Source organism: Sardina pilchardus, chromosome 1, assembly GCF_963854185.1.
Source record: "Sardina pilchardus chromosome 1, fSarPil1.1, whole genome shotgun sequence".
Lineage (NCBI taxonomy): Eukaryota > Metazoa > Chordata > Actinopteri > Clupeiformes > Clupeidae > Sardina > Sardina pilchardus.
In genome coordinates, this window is record NC_084994.1 from 30,906,389 (window position 1) to 30,929,351 (window position 22,963).

A 22,963-nucleotide genomic window follows, 5' to 3' on the forward strand; every position below is an offset into this window, starting at 1 on the left:
TCGTTCTGCGATCAGAATGGGCTTAGGCTTAAAATGCAGTGACAGGGCACGTGTGATATCGCCATATGGCACATCCAAAACCTTCTGAGGTGCTATCAAGTTTTTCAACAATCCATATTCAGTTGGACCCAAGACACTCAGAAACACATCTGCTTTCTTTCCAGCATCAATCTCATTTGCTGACAGCCATCTTTCAAATCGTTCTAAATATGAATCAAAATCTTCTTTCTTACTGTCAAATTCTGGGACTCTTCCTATCAATGCCATATCTTCAGGTGTTTACTTTCATTAATTTCTTTACAATTTCCCTTCTTTCAGCACAATTCTTCCTCTGGCTCTTTCAGTTAATCTCCGGTTTTTCTTTTATAACTTGCTTTGTCTTGCAAAACGTTTTTTCTGATATTTTTACTCACCACACGAGGGCGCTCTTGCGCTTTCAGAGATCCGACCCTTTTCCTAGCCCTGTTGGCAGACTTAGCCGTTTCAGCAGCTAGCAGTTTCGGTTTCTTCCAAACCAAAAAACAGGCGAAAAGTTGCCTTTTCAAGGAGTTTCACTCGTCAGAAATCGTCAGTATTCTTCACTGATGTGGATTCATTAACTTTGTTACCTCGTCGCCACTGTAGTATTTGTGCATGAGTAAGAACACACGCATAGACGGAGCCAAGGTAAGTGCTGTTTACTTCGTAGTTCAGTTCTGAATACAGAGATGCTCTAGGCGCGAGTGGCCAATACCATTACCGTATTAACTCTAGTACTCATACTATAATTACCGTACAGTACCAACTATTACAGTGTGGTGTTTGGTTAATTGTGTGATGTGTTTAGACAAAAAGAGCCCTGTTTTCAAAATTGTGTGTAAACGATTGAAAAAAACTGTAAGAAAAACGACCTGGAATGTCCTAATGGTATGGGCATGAAAGACCGATGCTGTGCTAATTGTGTTTAGAGTTTTGGAAATGTGACAACTGATTGGACAAACGCTTGTTAGTGACTGAAATCAACTGTAATTAATTTATTTTTTCCCCAATTAAATTAATTATTTTATTCCCAGTCTTATCCTCCAGCTCAGTGACTGGTCACCATGTCTACGGGTCACTGAGAGTACTGTATACCTGAGTTGCCAATCCCCCAAACAGCTACCTCTTTCTCTAGCACGTCAGCTAGTGACACAACGTCACAATTTCGAGGAAGACACCGAACCAGGGGCCAGAACCATGCACCTGCATGCCTAATCCCACAATTCCATTGGTGTGACCAGTTATCAGTGAATAAGCTAGTCATACACACATACAGTAGAACCCTTGAACCTAATGCTGAAAAGCAGGACTAGTGACGTGACCGAATTTATATATCCTTTAATGACCAGTGAAACCAGTATGATCTTTAAATTCATCTCTCTGTGACTTTGCATCAAGGGACATTGCCATTCCAGGATACTCACCCAATAGCCCTAAAAGTGAGGAAGGCAGAGTTGGAGGCAGCTCACAAGAACTTCAGGTCAGTCCCTAGCGAGATCTATTTAATGGAGAAGTTTGGTGTGAAATTGACCTTGTGTGAAATTGTTTTCAGCCGAGCTTGCAGTAGGCTTGCAGCTACCTGTTGGGCATAACGTAGCCTATGCAGCTAAATCACTATTTTTAAACCATTAAAAAGGTTCCAAGTAACTCCACACTGCCAGTGTTGTGCACGTTCACACTCTTCAGTAACTAGTTCAAAGTTCAGTTCACACACGTGCAAAGTGAATTGTTCACGTTCATAGTTCACCATTTTTAATTTTGAACTAGTTCAAATTCAGTTCATTTGAATGAAAATCTGTTTCTGACGGAATATAGGCTACAGCCACCTGTTGTTCTCATCTAATTGAGAATGTCCGTAAATTGGGCTTTATTTCGCTGGGCAGATACATTTCTTTTAGGTCTATGGCAGATACCGACGCCTAATAAATGCGGCCGCGCATTTATTAATAATTAATAATAAATGCGTCAGCTGTGCATGCCTGACGGCAGAAGAGTGTAGTTTTTACACCGGGGGTATGGAGGAGGCTGCCTTGCTGCATTACCTTACCAGATGGATCAGTGACATACTGTAGGGCTCTTTGAACACGTATGCATCCCTCTATCATCACTGACAAGTGCAGAATCTTTCCGCGATTGCATTCATATAGGCCTAGCAGCGGTTCTGTGTACAATGCATCATGCGTAACGTGATCATGGGTAATGTAGTAAGGTAGTGCAAAGCTGTAGTTTAGGAGTGGCGCCCGTGGGCAGTGAGTGTGACAACGACATACTGTGTTTCTGAATTGCCAGCAGATAGTGTCACTCGACTTCTCAGGACAAAATAAATTCTGTAACGTTTAATTGGACATCAACAGTGACGTTCGTCGTTCATTTCCCAAAATCTGAGCGAATTCACGTTCAAATTCATTATTTACAAATGTGTTGCGTTCAGTTCAGCGTTCACAGAAAAATGAGCGTGTTCAATGAACACGTTCTTTTGAACTCGTTCATGCACAACACTGCACACTGCATTGGTAGACTTATGAGGGTCCTGACATTTAAAACGAGATACTGAGAACTTTGGAAGTGCACAGGAAGTTTATTTAAAAAGACTGTTTATTCATACTTTGCAGTCACGTGACTGCCATGGTTACCTGGCGGGCAACACACGTTGGAAAAATGGTGGCGAACAGCGGCCAGCCAGAGGAATTGCAGACATACCGATTTAAAATACTATAATCAATCAACTATTTAGACCATATGTCAGAAAATGTCAAAATTAGGTATCGAGAAAAGATATCTATACTCGGAACTTGTGATCCATACACAGCACCAGCTGATTAGTGGGCTTGCAGCAAGACAAGCCCATATATTGTTCTTCCTCCGCAAGCACATTTCAAATGTTAACTTATTCCCGTTCACCTACTTTTTTAAGACACCTCTTCTTCTAGAGCGTTTGAGCTATCAACGCGGTTCCAACACTAAAAAATCAGACCCGTTCCGGTGTATGTTGCTTGTTCATGTCGGATGGCTGCCGGTTGTTGTTTTTCCGGTATTCCCGTTTTTTGCCGGTTTTCGGTCCCATTGAAATGAATGGGGAGATCATGTTTTTGGTAATTTTTTTGCAGGCTTTTTTTAAGCAGTGTTGACGTAACAGAAGTTATTAGCTAAGTTAGCATTGTCAGCAGAGTTAGCATGGTTAGCTAACTTGATTTCTAGTATTTATGCTAAAAATGCTAAGTTAGCTAATCAACCTGGTTAGCATTGTTAGCTTAGATAGCATTGTTAGTAGGGATGTAACGATACACTCAACTCACGACTCAATATGGTTCATGATTTTTTGTTCACGATACGATTTTATCACATTTTTTTTATTTTTTTTTGATATTGATGCTGTTTGAAGAGGTTGCTCCAAAGAAAATCAAATTGCACCACTCCCTCTCCTACCAAAGCATTAGGGGTGGGAATTGGCAAAAAAATTAAGATTCGATACTATTGCGATATTTGGGCCACAATTCGATAATATTGCGATTCTTAACATATTGCGATACACCAGGTATTGCAATTCGATTTTGCGATATATTGCTATTCATGTCTCTCATATTATTCTAAGTCATTACAAAAAATTAGGAAAATAACACTGTTCAACTCACTTTGCAATGGCATGGTGCATGTCAAGGTCCTTACTATTCACTTTTTGTTGAAAACCAAAATACACCCACCTTTTTTGATGTGAAAGAAGTGTCGAGTGTCGTGTATAACAGGTTGTGATTGTGAAGCCATTTTCATTTATTATTGCTGTTGAATGCACAATGAAACACCACAACACGTGCCCCCCTTATAAGCGTAATAAGCTAATTTAATGTGATCAGAGTAAACCCTGAGTAAACTCGACTCAAATAAAAGCAAAATGGATAATTCAATTATATAATTAAGTATTGCGATACTTTGAGCTACAAGTATCGATTTAATTGTGTGCACAAAATATCGCGATACTGAACAGAATCGATTTTTTCCCCCACCACTACAAAGCATTACGTCCTATAGTCCACTAAGCTTGATGTCTTTTAAAAATGAAAATAACCGTTGTCCACAATAGCTGTCCGCTTTGAGATGCTGTGATGTGTCTTTTATGTGTCCATAGATGGCATGTGTATGCTGACGGTTTGCCTCAGACAGTTGATGCTGATTCACACCACAATCTTCCTGATGAAGTCCAGTTCTCATACACAAAATGTATTGAGTTTTTCTCCACTGCATTCCTTGAGTAAGAGACCTCAGTCATACTTTTATAACCAAAACCATAATGTGACACACATTTTGAGCATTATGTTCTAATGATTAGATTAATGTAGAAAGGAGTAGTGGATGCAAAGTTTTATACTGAAACAACAACCTTGTCACTGTTAAAGGAGCACGCCAACATTCTCACGCCACTCCGCCAAGTATAGCAGTAGTGGTTTGCCTGAATGAGAATACAGTTTCAAGAATACTGTATAATGTTGTCTCATTTTACATTGCTATTTGTATATATTGTAATGATACTAGTCATAACACGTAAAAGTGAATATGGAGTTATTTTTGGGACCTGCAGACTAGAGAAGAAAGGTAGATGATGAGAAGGGTACAGTATGTATCATCTTATCTAACTCTAGGGGAGACAGCAAATATGCTAATAATGAAGAAATTAACAAGCTTCACAAAATGTTGGTGGGTTCCTTTAATGTAGGCCTATGGAAAGTATAAGGACATTAAATGTTGTTTGCCATTGTTCCTTCTGTAGATTACATATTCTGGGTTTACATCGCTATTCTGCTTCAAAAAAACAGTGGAGAAGCTTAAGCAAGCTGGAAAAAATCATGTCGAAATCCTTCTCGCCCACCTACGGTACTCACCTTAAATTGAAGAGCAGCTGAGTTGTTTTTTTGCACATCAATTTTTCCTGACACAGCATGTCTTGCAGAATACGTCCAGAAGCACTGGAAAGAGGATAAGTTCTTTGGCTACCAGTTCCTGAATGGCCTCAACCCCATGATGATCCAGCGCTGCTCAAAGCTGCTCAAGAACTTCCCTGTCACAGAGAACATGGTCAAAGGCTCCCTGAGACATGGCAGCTTGGAGAAGGAGATGAAGGTACAGGTTTCTTCTTCTTGGTTACTGTCATGACCTCCAAAGGGTCATTTAAGGTAGCATATTTTCATTTCTGGTGTTGGTTACTAACGCTACAGCCGTCACAAAAAATGTTAGCCACTCTGGGCACATAAGCAGATTGCAAGACGCTTACGGCCAATACGAAATAACATTGAAAATGTGCAGCTCACTGCAAAAACAGTGTTCTGTTTGATTGCCCCTAAATGGGCAGATCCAATATTCCCTGTCATTTTCAAGTTGCACATGATTGAGCATGCCCGTAATCTTCTACTTTTTCACAATTAAATCATGTGGCCTTCATTTGCACAACTGGTAAAACGATAAGATTAAAATTGAAACATAGATGGGAAAGCTGCAGTAAGGGCTCTCCACTTTTTCACCTTAAAATGAAACTGGCAGGTTATGGCTTACAGGGTCCCCGCGGGTCCTTAAAAAGTCTTAAAAAGTCTTATTTATTTTTTTTTGATTTTCAAGGTCTTAAAATGTCTTAAATTCTAGAATTTCCGATGAGGAGGTCTTAAATTTGACGACCACCACACAGTGGAATGATTCATCTCTACTGTTGTAGTGTACTGTTGACAAATGGAGTTACCTGCTTAGTGGAAAGTCACAGAGTCAGTTTTGACAAAAATCTGAGAAGTCATGGAAAATAATCTTACCATTGTCCAGTACAGGAATGTCTTACAGGGGTCTCTTGGACATTAGGAAAATATAACCCTAAATTTTCAGTTTTTAAAACCCAACTGAAAATGATCAGATTGAAGCCTCAAAATAGGGAGGGAAAGTGAAAACCAGCGCCCCAAGTGGTTGCGTTCCTATCGAAGAGCAGCTCCAATGTTAAGTCCCATAGACCGACTTTTCAAAAAAAAAATACTACGCAGCTATTCCAGCGATCTTATCCACCAAAAATATTTTTCAGTCTTCATACTGTAATAATCTACTAACTGAAAATATCAGACCCTATTTCGCCTTAATAAAAAAAAAACGTAATTGCTCGTTTCATTTCATAAATGGACTACAACTTCAAGTGACGTGACACCCTTCCACGACGTTACTCGCCTAGCATGGTTTGTTTATTAGCCTGTTAGCTAGTTGGTTAGTTAGTAGACAATCAGACTTACTGCCAGCTCTTGTGTGAGTAGGAGCACAACACAAGTTGTCCCAACATACAGGTAATTACCACGCGGTTTACATCGCTCTCTGTTATTACAAAAATATGTAAAGCCAGTTCAGCAAATTGCCGTTTTGATCAGTTGGAGATGAAGCGCCCAAACTGGTGACGTCAAATGCTACTGTAGCTAGTACTGTAGTTCGTTATCACCATGTTACAAACAAACTCAAAACAATTAAACTGATCCTAAAAAATAAAGTATGACCACTAGAAGCAATAGAGCTGACCTAAATGCATAGCATATTGAGGGCATTTAACTAAGTTCCCATCATGGGCCGAGATGTATTTTTTCTAAAAGATAATCCCATCCCCTCCCGCTAGCCTCTAGGAACGCAACCGCTAGATGGCGATGAGATTACTTTCACTCCCTATATTGTAAACAAAGTAGCAGGCTAAGCTTATCATACTCTACTGGTTGGACTGTTCAGTTTCCCCACATGTGTTTAAGTTTCAAGGTAAGCTCATACTTTTTCTCCTTGGGACAGACCCATTAAGTCTTGGAGTTGAAAATATTGGTATTGAGATGGTCAGTCAACTTGAATGCAAGAGTTTTAATCAAATACCTGCAGCATAGCCTACTAATGATGCTAACCGAATTTGACAGTAATTTAGCTAGTTCTGTGCACCTGCGTGAAGCTGGCCCCCCATGTTATTCAAAAATGATTAAAAACACTGCTATTCGTTTGTGCTACGTTTGTGCCGGTTTGTGCCGTAAAAATTATAGTTTGTGCCGTTAAGGGTTTTTAAGTAATTCAACTTTACATTTTCTGGCCAGTGACGTCACTCAGCCCCCCATACATGTCCAAATTTCCCCAAAATGGTCTCCATCGTTTGTGCTACGTTTGTGCTGGTTTGTGCCGTTAAAAGTAACATTTGTGTCACTATGTTTTTTAAGCTATTCCACTTAATTTGTTACACGCATGACGTCACCCAGCCCCCCATCAATGTCCAAATCTTCCAAAAATGGTCTCAATCGTTTGTGCTACATGTGTGCTGATTTGTGCCGTTAAAAGAAACATTTGTGCTACTATGTTTTCCACGTTATTATGGTTTATTTATTACTCGCGTGACGTCACCAGCCCCCCATCAATGTCCAAAACTCCCAAAAATGGTCTCAATCGTTTGTGCTACGTTTGTGCTGATTTGTGCCGTAAAAAAAACATTTGTTCAGCTATACTTTTTAAGTAATCACGCTTTGTTACAGGCGTGACGTCATTCAGTCCCATTCAGCGTCCAAATCTCCTGAAAATAGTTGCGCTCGTTTGTGCTACGTGCGTGCTGATCTATTTCATTAAATGTTTGTGTTGCCTACTATGTAGAGGTTAGCCAGGGGGCTTGTCCAGCAGTTTTAGCTTATGCTAGACATCACCCAGCCCCATCAATGTCCTTATCGATTTACGGTGCTACCCTCTTTACTTGGCTGTTTCTGCTGCCCAGAATTATACACCAGTTGCTGGTGCGTAACGTCAGAATTGCTGTAACCAGAATTAACTGGTGGCCTTGGAGACGACTTCAAGTAGCTGCCTAAATGCTGCTTGTGTGCGGGCAGTGCGCAACGCTCTGTCATTTTGATGCATAGGCCAAACAAAAACTTTTGCTTATTTTAGAGAATATTGTAATATTTGTTTCGTGATCGGAGGAGGAGTCAAATCACACACAGACAGGGAGTCACGTTTACAATTTATTTAAAGTTGACACACACAACCCAACCTCCCGAATGCACCCACCCTGCATTCATCCACACACAACCCACCTAAAACAGCCCTCTCTATGGCGGAGTTGTGCTAGGGGAAGGGACTGGCCATTAACCCCGGCCTGGGGCTAACTATGCCCGCACACACACGCACAACACACACACACACACACACACACACACACACACACACACACACACACACACACACTCACACAGGCCTGTTAGTTCGGGGAGTCCCAGTTGCCACAGCTAGCCCACAGAGTTCAGGTAATCCACAGTAGCGATAGAGTCCACAAGTAGCCACAGTTAGCTCACAGAGTTCAGGTAGCAGTAATCCACAGTAGCGATAGCAATTCTGACGTTACGCACCAGCAACTGGTGTATAAAATTCTGGGCAGCAGAAACAGCCAAGTAAAGAGGGTAGCACCGTAAATCGATAAGGACATTGATGGGGCTGGGTGATGTCTAGCATAAGGTAAAACTGCTGGACAAGCCCCCTGGCTAACCTCTACATAGTAGGCAACACAAACATTTAATGAAATAGATCAGCACGCACGTAGCAAAAACGAGCGCAACTATTTTCAGGAGATTTGGACGCTGAATGGGACTGAATGACGTCACGCCTGTAACAAAGCGTGATTACTTAAAAAGCATAGCTGAACAAATGTTTTTTTTTACGGCACAAATCAGCACAAACGTAGCACAAACGATTGAGACCATTTTTGGGAGTTTTGGACATTGATGGGGGGCTGGTGACGTCACGCGAGTAATAAATAAACCATAATAACGTGGAAAACATAGTAGCACAAATGTTTCTTTTAACGGCACAAATCAGCACACATGTAGCACAAACGATTGAGACCATTTTTGGAAGATTTGGACATTGATGGGGGGCTGGGTGACGTCACGCGTGTAACAAATTAAGTGGAATAGCTTAAAAAACATAGCAACACAAATGTTACTTTTAACGGCACAAACCAGCACAAACGTAGCACAAACGATTGAGACCATTTTGGGGAAATTTGGACATGTATGGGGGGCTGAGTGACGTCACTGGCCAGAAAATGTAAAGTTGAATTACTTAAAAACCCTTAACGGCACAAACTATAATTTTTACGGCACAAACCGGCACAAACGTAGCACAAACGAATAACAGTGTTTTTAATCATTTTTGAATAACATGGGGGGCCAGCTTCACGCAGGTGTTCTGTGCGTCAATGCGTTCACGATTGTGAATGTTTTATTTGGATTAAATATGCATGTCGATGGCGGGTGTCCATTGAGCGCGCATGAGAGCCGGCCAAGGAGAATGAGTTTACTTCTACTGTTTGGTAATTTAGTTGCACGCATAGTCTACAAAAGTTGCGGGAGAACTTTATGCTTCTACCCGAGCAGCGTCAGTTTCATCAGTGCGACCACCGACCACGCTTCCAGGGATGATCTTGTTGGTTTTCATGGAGATAGACGCGGTGTGCACGGAGGGGATGGGCTGTGTGTGCCTGTGTGTGTGTATGAGAGACAGACGCGTGAGTGACAGAGAGGAAGCGCAAGGAAAGGAAATTCAGCTTAACGAATGCTGCGCGTTTTTCAATAGCGTTTCAATAGCGCACAATAAATAAATAAACAAATAAATAAATAAAAAATTACGAAACGCAATATGTGGCGGCCGGTGCTGAATCTGTGGCGCACCGCCACACATTTGTCTATGTGTGGGAAACACTGATCTGCATAAAGTGTGCAGTCATGAATATCAGAAATTTCAGTAGGCTATATAGATAGTAAAGGGGAAAAAATGGGGGAGGGGGGGTTATTTAGTTTGAATGATTATATATAATGTGAATGATTTTTTTATCAAATATATTTAAAAAAAATCATTCACATTATATGAAAGGAGTGCGATAAAAATGTGACCTTTTGCTGTTAGAAAGCTATGCAATGAAAAATGTGGGTGCACCTAAATTTTGTGCTGGTGCACCTGAAAAAAAAGTTAGCCGCACCAGTGCAACCAACGCAAAAAGTTAGTCGGGAGCCTTGTCCATTTTTTAACTGTGTTTAACTTGTAATTTGCAACTTGATTTGTTTACACACTGTTTGTACGTTATTTACAGCAGTATTGTTGTAGTATTGAGAAGGCAGTTGCCTGACGTGCACTATTTGCACTGTCACTCAAATACAAATGTGCTTTGGTAAACTGAATAGCCTAGAGCGTACTTTTTATATATATATTTTTGCCGTGGTAATGGTCTTAATTTTTATTCTTAGAGGTCTTAAAAAGGTCTTAAAAGTCATTATATTTGCTGATAAAAAATGCGCAGATACCCTGGCTTAAGATACTTTGGAAATTGCAGTAAACAACTGCAAAATAGCTTAATAAGCTTTTGTCATTTCATGCGGTATGTACCTTTGCTGTCATTTCAGTGACCAAAATCCCTCTGGCATGAATGTAGGTTTCCTCAAGTGTTAAGCAAATTAGTTTCACACCAAAAGTCTTAATGCTCAAGTCCAATCTATGTGTTTGTTCACATTATTTTTTATTAAATGTGGCCAATATCAGATTCCTACTCCAGTGAGGACTGGTGATAGATCCTGAACTGACTGACTGACTGACTACCTTCATAGCCTTTACATTTCCACAGAGTGATGCATTACACACGCCAGATAACATGCTCCTGACTTTTCTAGTGCTCCAGTGAAATGCTTGAAATGGATCATATGCACGGAAAACTCTTGAGCCAGCTCATTTAATTTGGGTGAAGGGTGTTGTGACACCATCATTTGTTATATTCTGCTCCTTTCTTGTTCCCTCTGACACTTAAAGAGACCCTATGCAACATTTTCATAAAATCGCTTAGAAATCGTTGTTTTGCTTGACTGGCCAGTTTTATCGAAAAATGTTTCCTCCCGCCCCCACTGTCCCTATCCGCTATTGCAGCCTTGCAGTTTGTCCAGGGAGCGATCGCTCCTTGTTTACATCTGGAAGTCTGAGACGCGTGAGGAACGAGAAGAATCACGCTTGCAATTTATACATACATATATATGTATATATATATATATATATATATATATATATATTAGGGCCGGGACTTTAGCGCGTTAATTACGATTAATTAATTACACAAACATTAACGCGTTAAAAAAAATTGACACATTTTAATCGTATGCCTATTTATTTTTGCACCGCGTAACGTTTCTCACTGGATGAGTTTCAGACGGACCGATTATACTGGAGCACCAAGTAACACGCATGAGTTCGGTTCAGACAAAACAAACCACAGTGGCACAGTGAACATGAACAAAGAAGCTGATGTGACCGCGTTGGTTGGCCCCGTGGATGGGAAATGTTGTTACAAAAAACGAACAGATGGAAGCGTAGATAAGAGCATGGTTGTGTGCAACCTATGCAACAAGGACGTATCACCGCAGGTATCACCTCAGTGCAAAACATAAAGCAGCTAGCTGCTAGCGTGGACAAAGTATTGTGATACTCCAGACACTTGAGGGAAACCTCTGAGCTATATTTATTAAACAAATAGCAACCGAGTTGCTGTTACAGCCACAACTCACGCTTATAACAGTAATCCACTGCACCTAATTCCATGTCCAACTTTCATAGACCTAAAAGAAACTTCACACTCAGAACCGCATACAAGCACACACGCACACACGTAAACTCCGCCCCCCAGTTCCCCTTAAAGGGACACAACAATTTCATGAACTCAACTCAAGGTAACAGGTGACACAATTAACAGGATATCACAGTATTATAGTTTACAGAAGGTCTACCTATCTATAGGCTACATGAATTTCTGAAAATGTACTATTTCTAACTATGGTATTGCTACACTTTATGGCAAAAATTGCACTGGTCTGTTGGACTTATTAATAAACTATATTTTTGTTACTTAAGCTCAGGCCTATGTATTCAGTCATAATCCAATAGTAGGCTATACTAAAAATCCATGTGAAAAGGGAAGCTCTGCAGAGAAATATGCAAGCATAAAACGAGCGAAAACGAAAAGCAAAAGCGGGGATGAAATTGCCAATCCTGCATAGTTTGTCTTCAATATCTTATTTGCACCATAATAACAATTCTGACACATACATAAATCCTTCTACACCGTAATGTGCTGATTATACTGTAGGCGCAACACCCAACATATTCAGTGTAGATACTAATTACATTAAAAATAGCAGCGGCTACAATTCACCTGGCTCCACCAAAATTAATTATCTGTTTTCAGAGCCTTCTGTATATGGTCCATTCCACCAGCAAAATAAATCTAAGGAGTGTTGATTAAGAATGTAAATGTTAACATTTTCTGAGTTTGCAGTGTTTTTTCTGAGTTTGCAGGTTTTTTTCTGAGGTTGCAGATATTTTTGAATATGCATGAGTTGTGACCCTGAGAATGCAGATGTTTTTGAATATGCATGTGTTGTGACCCTTCTCGGCCACCGTAGTTCGGACTCTGTGTTACGTTGCAAAACATCCAACCTATATTGGATTTAGACCACATATGGATGTGGTCCAAATCAGAATCGAAAAAGCTTTCATGTGACTTGATGTGACCCATCAGATATGGGTTACATCAAGCGAAACAAAATAATTTGGCTTGGGAGGGTGAATCCAGCCTTTGAAACATGGATGAAAACAGGCAGTCAAAAAAGTCATAACTGCATCAGAGCTTGCCAGGTTAAATGCAGCCTAGGAGTTTAGGCATTTATGTTTCTTAACAAAAAGGGGAAAAAAAGATATTTAGGGTGCCTACAGGACTCTCCAAGGCCAACACAGCTTGGCATATTAAAGCAGAGACATTACCATGGTGACAAACCCTCGATTTCATATTTCATATTTAAATAACCACATATAATCACTAGCCTGGCTAGCGCCTACCACTTCTCAAATGAGAAGTGATCTGGCCACCAAACGTTCATTTTCTCTTATTTGAAAAAATGCCCAGATCTGTTCATTGGGCGCCACGGATGTCTATAAAATGTGTCTATGCAAAGCTCACTATCGTCTTGCTTTCCCCCTGTTCTGTGATTGGTCCCCTATCTGAGGGAAACATTAGGGTGGTTTCCAGACTGCCTTAGCAGCGTGAATGAAATTGCACGCAAGGCAGCATGGGAACACGCAGGCTAGATAATCACAGTAATCACAATAATCACTCCATGACCATTTTGGTGAGTCAATTTACTCAGATTGAGAATGAAATTAGGATGAACAGAATAGTTAGAATTGGTGAATGCATTAAAATATTTTCCATCTTAATCTGCCTCACAATCCTCCAGAAAGGGAACATCTTCCTGTGTGACTACAAGATGCTGGATGGGCTTGTGGGAAATGTAGTCCATGGCAGGCAGCAGTATCTCACCGCTCCCCTGGTTCTGCTCTACTGCAACCCTCAGGGCAAGATGCTGCCCATCGCCATACAGGTAAACAATTGTTTCTTCCTTATCCTCTATCAATAGACCGTACCTGAGAATCTGATCATGTCTATTCCACTCCTTCTTCTCCTATCAGTCTCTCCTCTGATACATATGGGGTACCAAGTGTAACAGGCCAGTTTATAAATGGAATGTCTTATTTGCCTTATTATTTTTTTTTTAATCTTTGCTTGCTTTTATACAAAACAATAACATACAGAAGATAAAACCGGATTAGGCTGTGTATGTATATAGGCTAAAATGGTAGCTCCCAATATATAATTTAGACTGAAAGATGTCAATGTTTCTGAAGACCCTGTTGGGTCGAATTGTTGTCGTTTTTTAATCTTGTTAAATGAGAGCTCCTCTAGTGTGTGCACATTAGCCCCGTTTACATGGACACTTCTATTCCGATTAGAAACGGAAAAAACAGCTCAATCGGAATAAAAATCGTCATATAAACACCTCAATCGGAATGAAAATCCTGATCCGATCAGAATTGTAATCGGAATAGAAGAGGTGGTGGCTCATGTATACGGTCATTCGGATTGACTGTAATATCTTCCCAATGAAAAGTAGTAAACAACGGCTATTCCGATCAAAGATTCTAAAGCGCTAACAGACGTCTGATCGGAATAGAATGTAGCCCATGTAAACAGACGGCGCAAAAATGTTCAATCGGAATAGTTTGATCGTAATGACAAAAAACTGTCCATGTAAACGTGGCTATTCATTCTTCTTTTCATCCTACCCGTACTCTTGTCCTGCAACTGGCCTAACAACAGGTGGGATGTACACACAGCTACTCTTCTAAACTCAGGTCTTACTGTAATACCTAATATTAATGCTTAATACTTTCACATACAAACATACATGTCTCCCCTCCACAGTTGGGGCAAACCCCTGGACCTGAGAACCCCATCTTCCTGCCCACCGACTCCAAATATGACTGGCTGCTGGCTAAGATCTTTGTGCGGGCCGCAGAGTTCAGTGTGCACGAGTCCGACATTCACCTGCTGCGAACTCACCTGCTGGCTGAGGTGTTCACTATGGCAACATTACGGAACTTACCCTCCATACACCCACTCTTCAAGGTATAACACCTGGAAAACAGGGGCAAAATCATGGGAAAGAATGAATCTATCAGAACCCATTGAAAGACTATAGGAAGTTAGAGAAAATATTTACATGCACATTTGTATCCCCTCCCCCCGTAGCTCCTCTTTCCGCATATCCGGTACACACTCCACATCAACCTCCTGGCCCGGAATCAGCTGATATCCAAAACTGGGGCCATTACCACGGTATGTCCATATAATTGTTCAATTAATGCATTAATGATGTATGCATGATATATGCAAAAAAATAGCTAAATCTGTTATTTACGCACAATGGAGAAAGTTCGGCGTTTTGGTTGGAGCCACCCCTAAATCTGGGCGTTTCTTATGTACATGTATACAACATGTATGGATTCTGGCATTGGTTTAAGCACCTTTTCAACTCTGTTCTCCCGAGGGCTGTATTACAGATTTTTCAGTCGCTAACAAGGACTTACCCATACTTCAGATACTTTTTCTAAACTCTCAACACACACTCACACCTACAGTACGAAACACAATTTACGAAATGGATCATTTTGATCCACCACGTGGCCATACCATGCCATTACACCGTCACACGAAAAACATAACTGCCTCCTGAATCCAGACGGTGATACGGATCACTCCCTAAATTTAATTCCTTGGGTCATTTCAGACCTTCCCTGAAAATTTCATCAACTTCCATCCATCAATTTTTGAGTTATTTTGCTAACAAACAGACAAACAAACAAACAGACAGACAGACAAACCCCGATGAAAACATTTAACCTCCTTGGCGGAGGCAATAGTGATAGTGGCACGAATTTCATCACTGACTGTTCTACACTACTGTTCTTGCAACCTTTAGAATGCCACCACCAGGCATTCTTACACCTCTACCTTGCCTTCTCCTTGAGCCTACTCTTCTCCCTAGCCCTGCTTCTCTCACTGTTCCTGCACCTCTCACTGCATCTTTCACTGGACCTGCTCTTCCCCTTGGGCCTGTTGCTCTTACTCTTCCTCGTCCAGACATTAGTGTTTGTCCTTAACTGTTTCTGATTCCAAAAACATCACTCCTCAAAGTCCTCCTTTTATTGTTAGAGTCAATGTAATAGAAAATCTAGACTGGAATCTGGAATCAGCTGTGGTTGGCCCAGTGTACCCAACATGTCAGCTGCATATGTTTTGACATATGATAACTGATATCACTGCAAATAACTTTGAATAATACAATTAATAACAGCTAACAGATTATAGCTGGACATGCATAATGCCAAGAAAACATACATTCTGAAGGACGCACGGAAATGACCGAGTCTCTGAAAGTTCTGTAACTCTAATCGTAACGTTGATTACAGTAACACAAGCCAGGGTTGAATTCCAGGGTTCATTTTCTGTTCACGTGCACCCCATGAGCGCTCAGAGAATCCAGGGTGCACAGGATTGGATGCACTCAGTCACATTTTCTCGCTGCCACGGCGCACATCTTCCCATTTTGAACAAGAGATTTTTATAATGTATCTAAGATTTGGAATATTATGTTTGTTATTGTGGGATATTGTGTGTTAACATTCATAAATAATGCAAAAACAATCCATTATTTTGTTTGGAGGTATAGCATGTCTGTTAAAGGAGTCCTAGAATTCAAAACCACATTCACCTTGTTCCTGTTGAATTTAGGCTGCGAGCAGTGTCCAAAGGACAACACCAAAGACTTTACCGCGTCCCCTGCCTGCTTTCGTATGCAAATTGGGAAATAGAAACAGCCGTGTTGAAATGCTCCAATCTGAACAGAGCTCAGATAACACGTAATAGGCGCCCATCCCCCTTTAGATACACCCCCTCTCATTTGCATACCTTCGATTAATAATTCTTGTTAAACTGCTCTTACGATGCTAGTATCTAGATATGTGGTCTATGGCAGAGACGTTGTAATGCTAGCGTTATTACAGCGTTACTATACTAAGAAATGTACTGATAAAACTTACCAATCTAACACATTCATTCTGTTGGGGAATCTGCTGCACTTCATCTTCGTCAGAACCTTCTTCTGACTTGGTTTATACATGTACGGCTGTATTCCTTATTTAAATCCATTGTTGATAGCTTTATCAAAGACTTTGGCTTTATTTACCAGCAGTAAACGTAGTTTCACTTTGCTCTAGCTTCAGACCGGTGGATTGAGCCAATCAACTTTCAGGACATATCGGCCAATAGACCAATCAGCGCGCATCTCATTTGAATATTCATGAACTTGCTGAGTGGGCGGGAAAAACAAACTGTTTCATTGCAAGGCTTATTTATGACCTTGTATTAGGCGATCTAGCAGTGCTCCTGGGGCGTTTTCAGCCCCACAAATTTACATATGACATTATTTAGGCTCAAAGATCAATTTGTAATGGTCAAAAAATGCGTTCTATGACTCCTTTAAGAAAATATAAGCATTGTGGAATTGTGTTCACTGACTGCAAATTCAATTCTTGAAGTTACCTTGCTGGTTCTCTCGATAGCGATCCGTTACGGCTGTGCTTTATGGCGTTGCTGTATAACTATACTAGAAAACAGATTCCCCTATTACAAGTTTGCTTATCAAATTGCCTTTGTTTGTATTAAGTAGGGTTGCCAACTTTCTCCAATTCAAATCAGGGACACCCCCCCCACACACACACACACACCCCAACCCAACCCAACCCGCCGCGCCGCCACCACCCACCCCGCCCAACACCCCTTCGATTACATGCGCAGCTGACCTACTATAATGGAAATAACAAAGTTTCATACCATAAATTCACACATTTCACAGTGATAAGTTTTAGGCTTAAACAATTTTGCATTAAGTCATTTTGTTGTAGAAAATAAATTTGTTAAGAAATACAGTTAATATGATGCTGTTTAATTCATTTATAAATGGTGCACTGTCACTTTAAGATTCTTGCCGGCTGCTATGCTAGGCTCACAGTTTATAACTGCTCAGGGGTGCGTTTCTAGAAAAGTTAGCAACAGCGTTGTTTAACCACCGTGGTGCGACGCAACTTGCTATCAAACAATGACAGTGTTACACCTGTTTCCAGAAAGCATCGTACCTGTGTCGCAATTCGCTACCTCCGTTGTTCGAACACTGTTGTTCCAACAACGTTGTTGAGGACCCAGCGGCACATTTCATTGGTGGAAAAGGTGTCAACGTATAATACCCCACCCACTAGAAATGCTCCGTCACTGGATGCCTATCACTTGTCTTTTATAGATTCTCCTTTCCTTCCTCGATCCTCGTCCTCACTGAATGATAGGGCGGCAACAATGGGATAGAGGACCGAGGATCGAGGAGGGATGTTGAGAGGCACCCACTATGTGTCGACGAGTCTAATTTAAACCCAAAGTGATTCATGCTGGCATTATCATTGCTATCAGAAAAAAACGTAAACCTATGCAAGCACATGAAACAGTTTGCTTAAGCTGTCCAATATATGTACTTATTTGTGTGAAATATCTAAAAAAATATCTGTCCAAAATATATATGGCCTAGACTAATTACAAATTATCACAATACTAAATCGGTGTCTGGTGGTTCAGCTGTTGCATGTCAGTACATTGCGCGCGCGGCCCAAGTTCGCATCTTACCTCTCCATGTCACTTTTGAGTAAGAGCAGGCATACCACACACACAACAATAGGTTAGACCCTAAATATATTTAATTGCTTTACATCGAGTGGCCAGGAACACGACATCAGTTTAATAGTTCCACGACATTACTTATTAGGGTTATTTCCACGTTTCACTAGTCAGAAACAAAAGCATGTGTGATGCATACGGGAAAAGAACCTACGATGTTGTGATGATAAGCCACCTGCCTTAACCATTATACTAATGAACGGTGTGCTTGACTCGAGGGTTTGTCAATATCATAACAGTAGCCTACCAAAACGCAAACCAACACACAAATGAACGCAAGGTAACACACGTAGCAAGAATGAGCCCAACGGTATTTTACTTTATATTAGCCTACAGTATAGCGCAATCATTGAGTCACGAGAAAACAACAACTTAGTGATTTTTGGTTGGGCGCTTGTGACTTTTGGTCAGGCGATCTTGCACTGACGACATCACCAACTGGAACTCCCAAGGTACGACACAGGTGCGACTGCCCAGGGGCAGTAGTTCAAACGACCAAACTTTGCGTCCTTGTTTGCGATTGAGAGTTTGAACTACCTTTTCTAGAAACACCAAATTCAAGAACGACGGAGCGAACTCCCAAGATTGCGACGCAAGTTAGCAAACGACGCTTTCTAGAAACGCACCCCAGGAGTCTTCACGTTTTTCTTTAAAAACGTTTCTTATAAAAATGAGATATCAGTTATCAACAATGACAAGCCAGCTGGCGCTCTCTCACCCTTTCATGCACGCTCAAACGCGTTCCCAATTAGGCCTAGGTTATGAGTAACATAAAGTGAATTAGATTTGCTGCAATAGACAGAGAGTATCAAGAGAGTATAATCTCTATGTAATATGCTGTTTTGATATTGACATTGTAAATGTAAACGATCTCTAAGAAGAGTATAAAGCAGTTTGCAGTAGCCTAATGTTAACCACAACGTCGTTGCTGGAAAAAAGAAATAGCAAACAGGCAGCCCATTATAACCTAAGTGCGTGGCGGGCTGGATCTAAGATAAACTAATGTATGCTCGGCGGGCCGCATTGAAGTGTGTGGCGGGCCACAGTTGGAGGTTCAAAACTGAAAGTTTGTTGCGGCCCTCGTTGGGGTGCTGGACTGGTGGCCCAAGTTTGGGCCGCGGCCCTATGGTTAAGAATCACTGGTTTTCATGAGTTTTGGCTGTGTTTGAAATACGGGACAGGAGCTGTCCCTGAAGGGACAAATCAATATTATTCATAATTCGGGAAATCGTGGGTAATACGGGACGGTTGGCAACCCTAGTATTAAGTTAAATATTTTGCATAATGAACCTTTAATGATATGACTCTCAGTATTCAGGAATGGGTGGAACAGCTTTGCGAAAGTTGCTGCGGCGTGCCACCTCGTCCCTGACCTACAGCTCCCTCTGTCTGCCTGAGAACATCTCTGAGAGAGGCCTGGAGGACGTCCCCAACTGCTACTACAGAGATGACGGCATGAAACTGTGGAACATCATCCACCAGTAAGATTAACAAATGATTATCATAGAATATTTATTTTTGTATGTCGCTTTGGACAAAGATGTCTGCCAAGTAGCATAACCATACTGTGTGTATGGACCTCCTGTTTGCTTTCGATTATATTTAGGGTGCTTTCAGAACTAACAGAAAAAAACATTGGTTGTTTATCTATTTGAGCTCAACAACCAATTTGAGCTATTTTGAGAGAGGGTTTAACCTGTTTCAGTTTGGTTCAAAATATAATGGACAAATAGGATGCTGCTCCTATATAAAACCATGTGATTGTTTTCAGGCATGTCAAAGGAATATTGACACACTACTACAAGTCTGATGACAATGTCCAGAGGGACACCGAGCTTCAGGAGTGGATCAGAGACATTTTCGTATGTGGGTTCTTGGGAAACGACAGCACAGGTGAGTTTGAGGCTGTCATCATGATCATTCTGCACAGAAGCACACACTATCTAATCAGAGATCACACCCTAAAATGAGCCCCAGATGTCAAGCATTTATAGATATCCAAATTAATACCAGGTATCCAAAGTTTACAGAATTAAGCCTGTGTGTGACTCACTTTTTTTCATTTGCAATAATGCAATGTCCCTCTCATAGACTAAAATGTTAACTAATCAAATTATGTTACTGTTCACTCTAATAATGAATTAATGAAGCCTGGGTTAGGAAGATCAGACCTTATCTGACGCAAGATTCTACACATCTTCTTGTACAGACCATGGTTCTCTCTAAGCTGGACTATTGTAATTCACTCTTAGCTGGCCTACCTGCTCATGTATTAAGATCACTACAACTAATTCAGAAGGATGCAGCATGTAGTCCTCAATTAGTCAGAGGACACATACTCCTCTCCAAGTTATTCTCCACTGGCTCCCTATAGTGGCCAGAATTAAATTCAAATCTCTCAGTTTGGCCCATAGGAAACTGACTGGATCTGCTCCCAGTTACTTGAATTCAGTGATCAAGATGTACGTTTTCAACCACCCACTACGGTCTTTTGATAAGCGTCTGCTGTGTCGGCCAACTAAACGCTTGTTTTTTCTATCAGTTGTTCCACACTGGCAGAATGAGTTGCCCAGTACTTCCAACGATAGTGTGGTGCCGTTAGCCAGGCTGCAATTAATGGGTTCAATGTGATATTTTGTTCAACCTTATTGGAATTGCTGTTTCCATTTTCCTTTCTCAGGAATACCAAAGTCTTTTGATACAGTGGAAGATCTCATTAAGTTTGTCACCATGGTGATTTTCACTGGGTCTGCCCAGCATGCGTCTGTCAATAACGGACAGGTAATTTACCAAAAAGACTGAAGTTAAGAAGCAGTTTGTTTGTGGAGCCTACTGCATCCAACATTCTTATGTGACATTCCCCACCAGTTTGACTTTGGCGGTTGGATGCCCAACTACCCTAGTGCCCTCAGAAAGCCCCCTCCCAAAAAGAAAGGCAAGACCACAGAGGACACCATCATGGAGACCCTGCCTGACAAAGGAACAACTGTGCACGTAATGGCTGTCCTAAAGCTCCTAAGCAATGCATCTGTAGACCATGTGAGTCTCTATTTATTAGATCTGGGGCTGTATTTGTGAAGAGTACTTCCTTACTGGTGAATTTGGTAAGTGACTACCAAATTGGGTGAAATGGGGATAAAATATGATGCAAATTGATGATAAAGGAAATGTGGGAGCAGAGGGCCTAATTTTGGAAATGATGATAATAATAAAAAAGCCCTTGGCAATAGTGGAACATAGGCTGTGGGAAAATAAGGCTAAGGGAACATAGGCACACTCCTGAGCCACAACGACATCAGATTAGCGGTATGTTCAGTAATTGTATTGTTTGAAAGCACATTTTTTCCTGTCTGCCCTTTGGTTTATGTGCATACTGTGTACAGCTGGAGGGTTTATGAAAGAGAGTTTTCAAGAGTTTCAAGAATAATTGCATGACTATGACAACATATTTCTGATGTTATTTAATTGTTTTCATAGTATCCCCTGGGCTACTTTCCCGAGGAATGGCTTGTGGATGATATTCCGCTTAAGTTCATTAACCCTTTCATGCGCAACGTCCACATGCGTGGACAGTAACTTCAATTCTGTTTTCTACTTATTTATCATGTTGATATACACCAATCCACTTCAGGGCAGTTTTAGTAGGTCCTTGGCAATATATTAACAATATGTATCATCTTATATTTGGAATATTGACTGCTTGATGACATCATCAATTCAACATGAGTGACAGTAATGGCCATATGCTGAATGCTCCAGGCATATCTGTAAAAAGCTAGTACTCAAGAAGGCAAAATCATGTAAAAAAAAATATTATGCTGTACAGGAGAGTGTGTTGAACAACTCTATGTTTTCAGAAATTAAATCGGATATAAAATAGAGTTTGTAGACCCTAAAAAGCAACTGTCCACGTATGTGGACGTTGCGCAACAGAGGAGTTAAATGGCCAAAAATTAGATTTTGTAACTAGGACTTTTTTTTTTTTTTTTTTTTTTCAAATATGATTTTAATTGCTTTAAATTACAAAGAAACAAACATTTGGTAAACATATTTATAAATAATGACCTAATTACATGTGGTAATGCCAAGGTGGTATGGTAATATGGGGGTAGTAGAGGGGTGGGTGGGTAGTAGAGGGGTGGGTATGAGAGTACTAGAGGGGTGGGTGGGTTAGTAGTAGAGGGGTGGGTAGTAGGGATGTAGTAGAGGGGTGGTTGGGTAGTGGTGGTAGTAGAGGTGGGTAATATGGGGGTAGTAGAGGGGTGGGTGAGGGTCGGTGAGCAATAATGGGGGTAGTAGAGGGGTTGGGCGGGTAGTATGGAGGTAGTAGAGAGGTGGGTGGGTAGTATGGGGGTAGTAGAGGGCTGGGTGGGTAGTATGGAGGAAGTAGAGGGCCATAGTTTCCACATTTTTTGTCATTACATTTTATTCTTTTTTACCCCTTTGTTGCGCACTGTCCACATATGTGGACAAAAACATAACTTCTGTATAAAAGCATATTTTTAAAAAATTCCAACTGATTTTCAATATTGGGCTCATATAGAGTAATAAAATCAATACTAAAAAAATCTAGACACTTTTTTTCATAATGCGTGCATGAAAGGGTTAAGAACTTTCAGGAGGACCTGGAGAAGTTGTCAGCCCACATTGAGAAGAGAAACGCTAAGCTTGAGCTGCCCTACATTTTCCTGAACCCCAAGAATGTGGACAACAGCATTGCCATCTGAAGAGAGTTTGCGCAAAGTCTAAAGTATATTCCTTTGGGAGTGAGCTTCT

The 22,963-nt window shown here is 40.9% G+C and overlaps 1 protein-coding gene across 1 annotated transcript; it reads left to right on the forward strand.

Annotated features, from left to right (window-relative positions):
* The first annotated feature begins 1,082 nt into the window (after positions 1-1,082).
* On the forward strand, positions 1,083-22,914 carry LOC134078100 (polyunsaturated fatty acid lipoxygenase ALOX15B-like). The gene is made up of 13 exons (XM_062533770.1): positions 1,083-1,092; positions 1,417-1,498; positions 4,142-4,264; positions 4,781-4,884; positions 4,961-5,130; positions 13,305-13,448; positions 14,330-14,533; positions 14,657-14,743; positions 19,499-19,668; positions 19,959-20,080; positions 20,868-20,968; positions 21,056-21,226; positions 22,807-22,914. Exons 1-13 carry the CDS (start codon positions 1,083-1,085, stop codon positions 22,912-22,914), a joined length of 1,596 nt encoding a protein of 531 aa, XP_062389754.1.
* The last annotated feature ends 49 nt before the right edge of the window (positions 22,915-22,963 follow it).

Coding starts and splice junctions, on each gene's coding strand:
- LOC134078100 (XM_062533770.1), top strand. Junction 4,265..4,780: donor TTCTCCACTGCATTCCTTGA/GTAAGAGACCTC, acceptor TTCCTTCTGTAG/ATTACATATTCTGGGTTTAC. Junction 21,227..22,806: donor GCAATGCATCTGTAGACCAT/GTGAGTCTCTAT, acceptor AAGAACTTTCAG/GAGGACCTGGAGAAGTTGTC.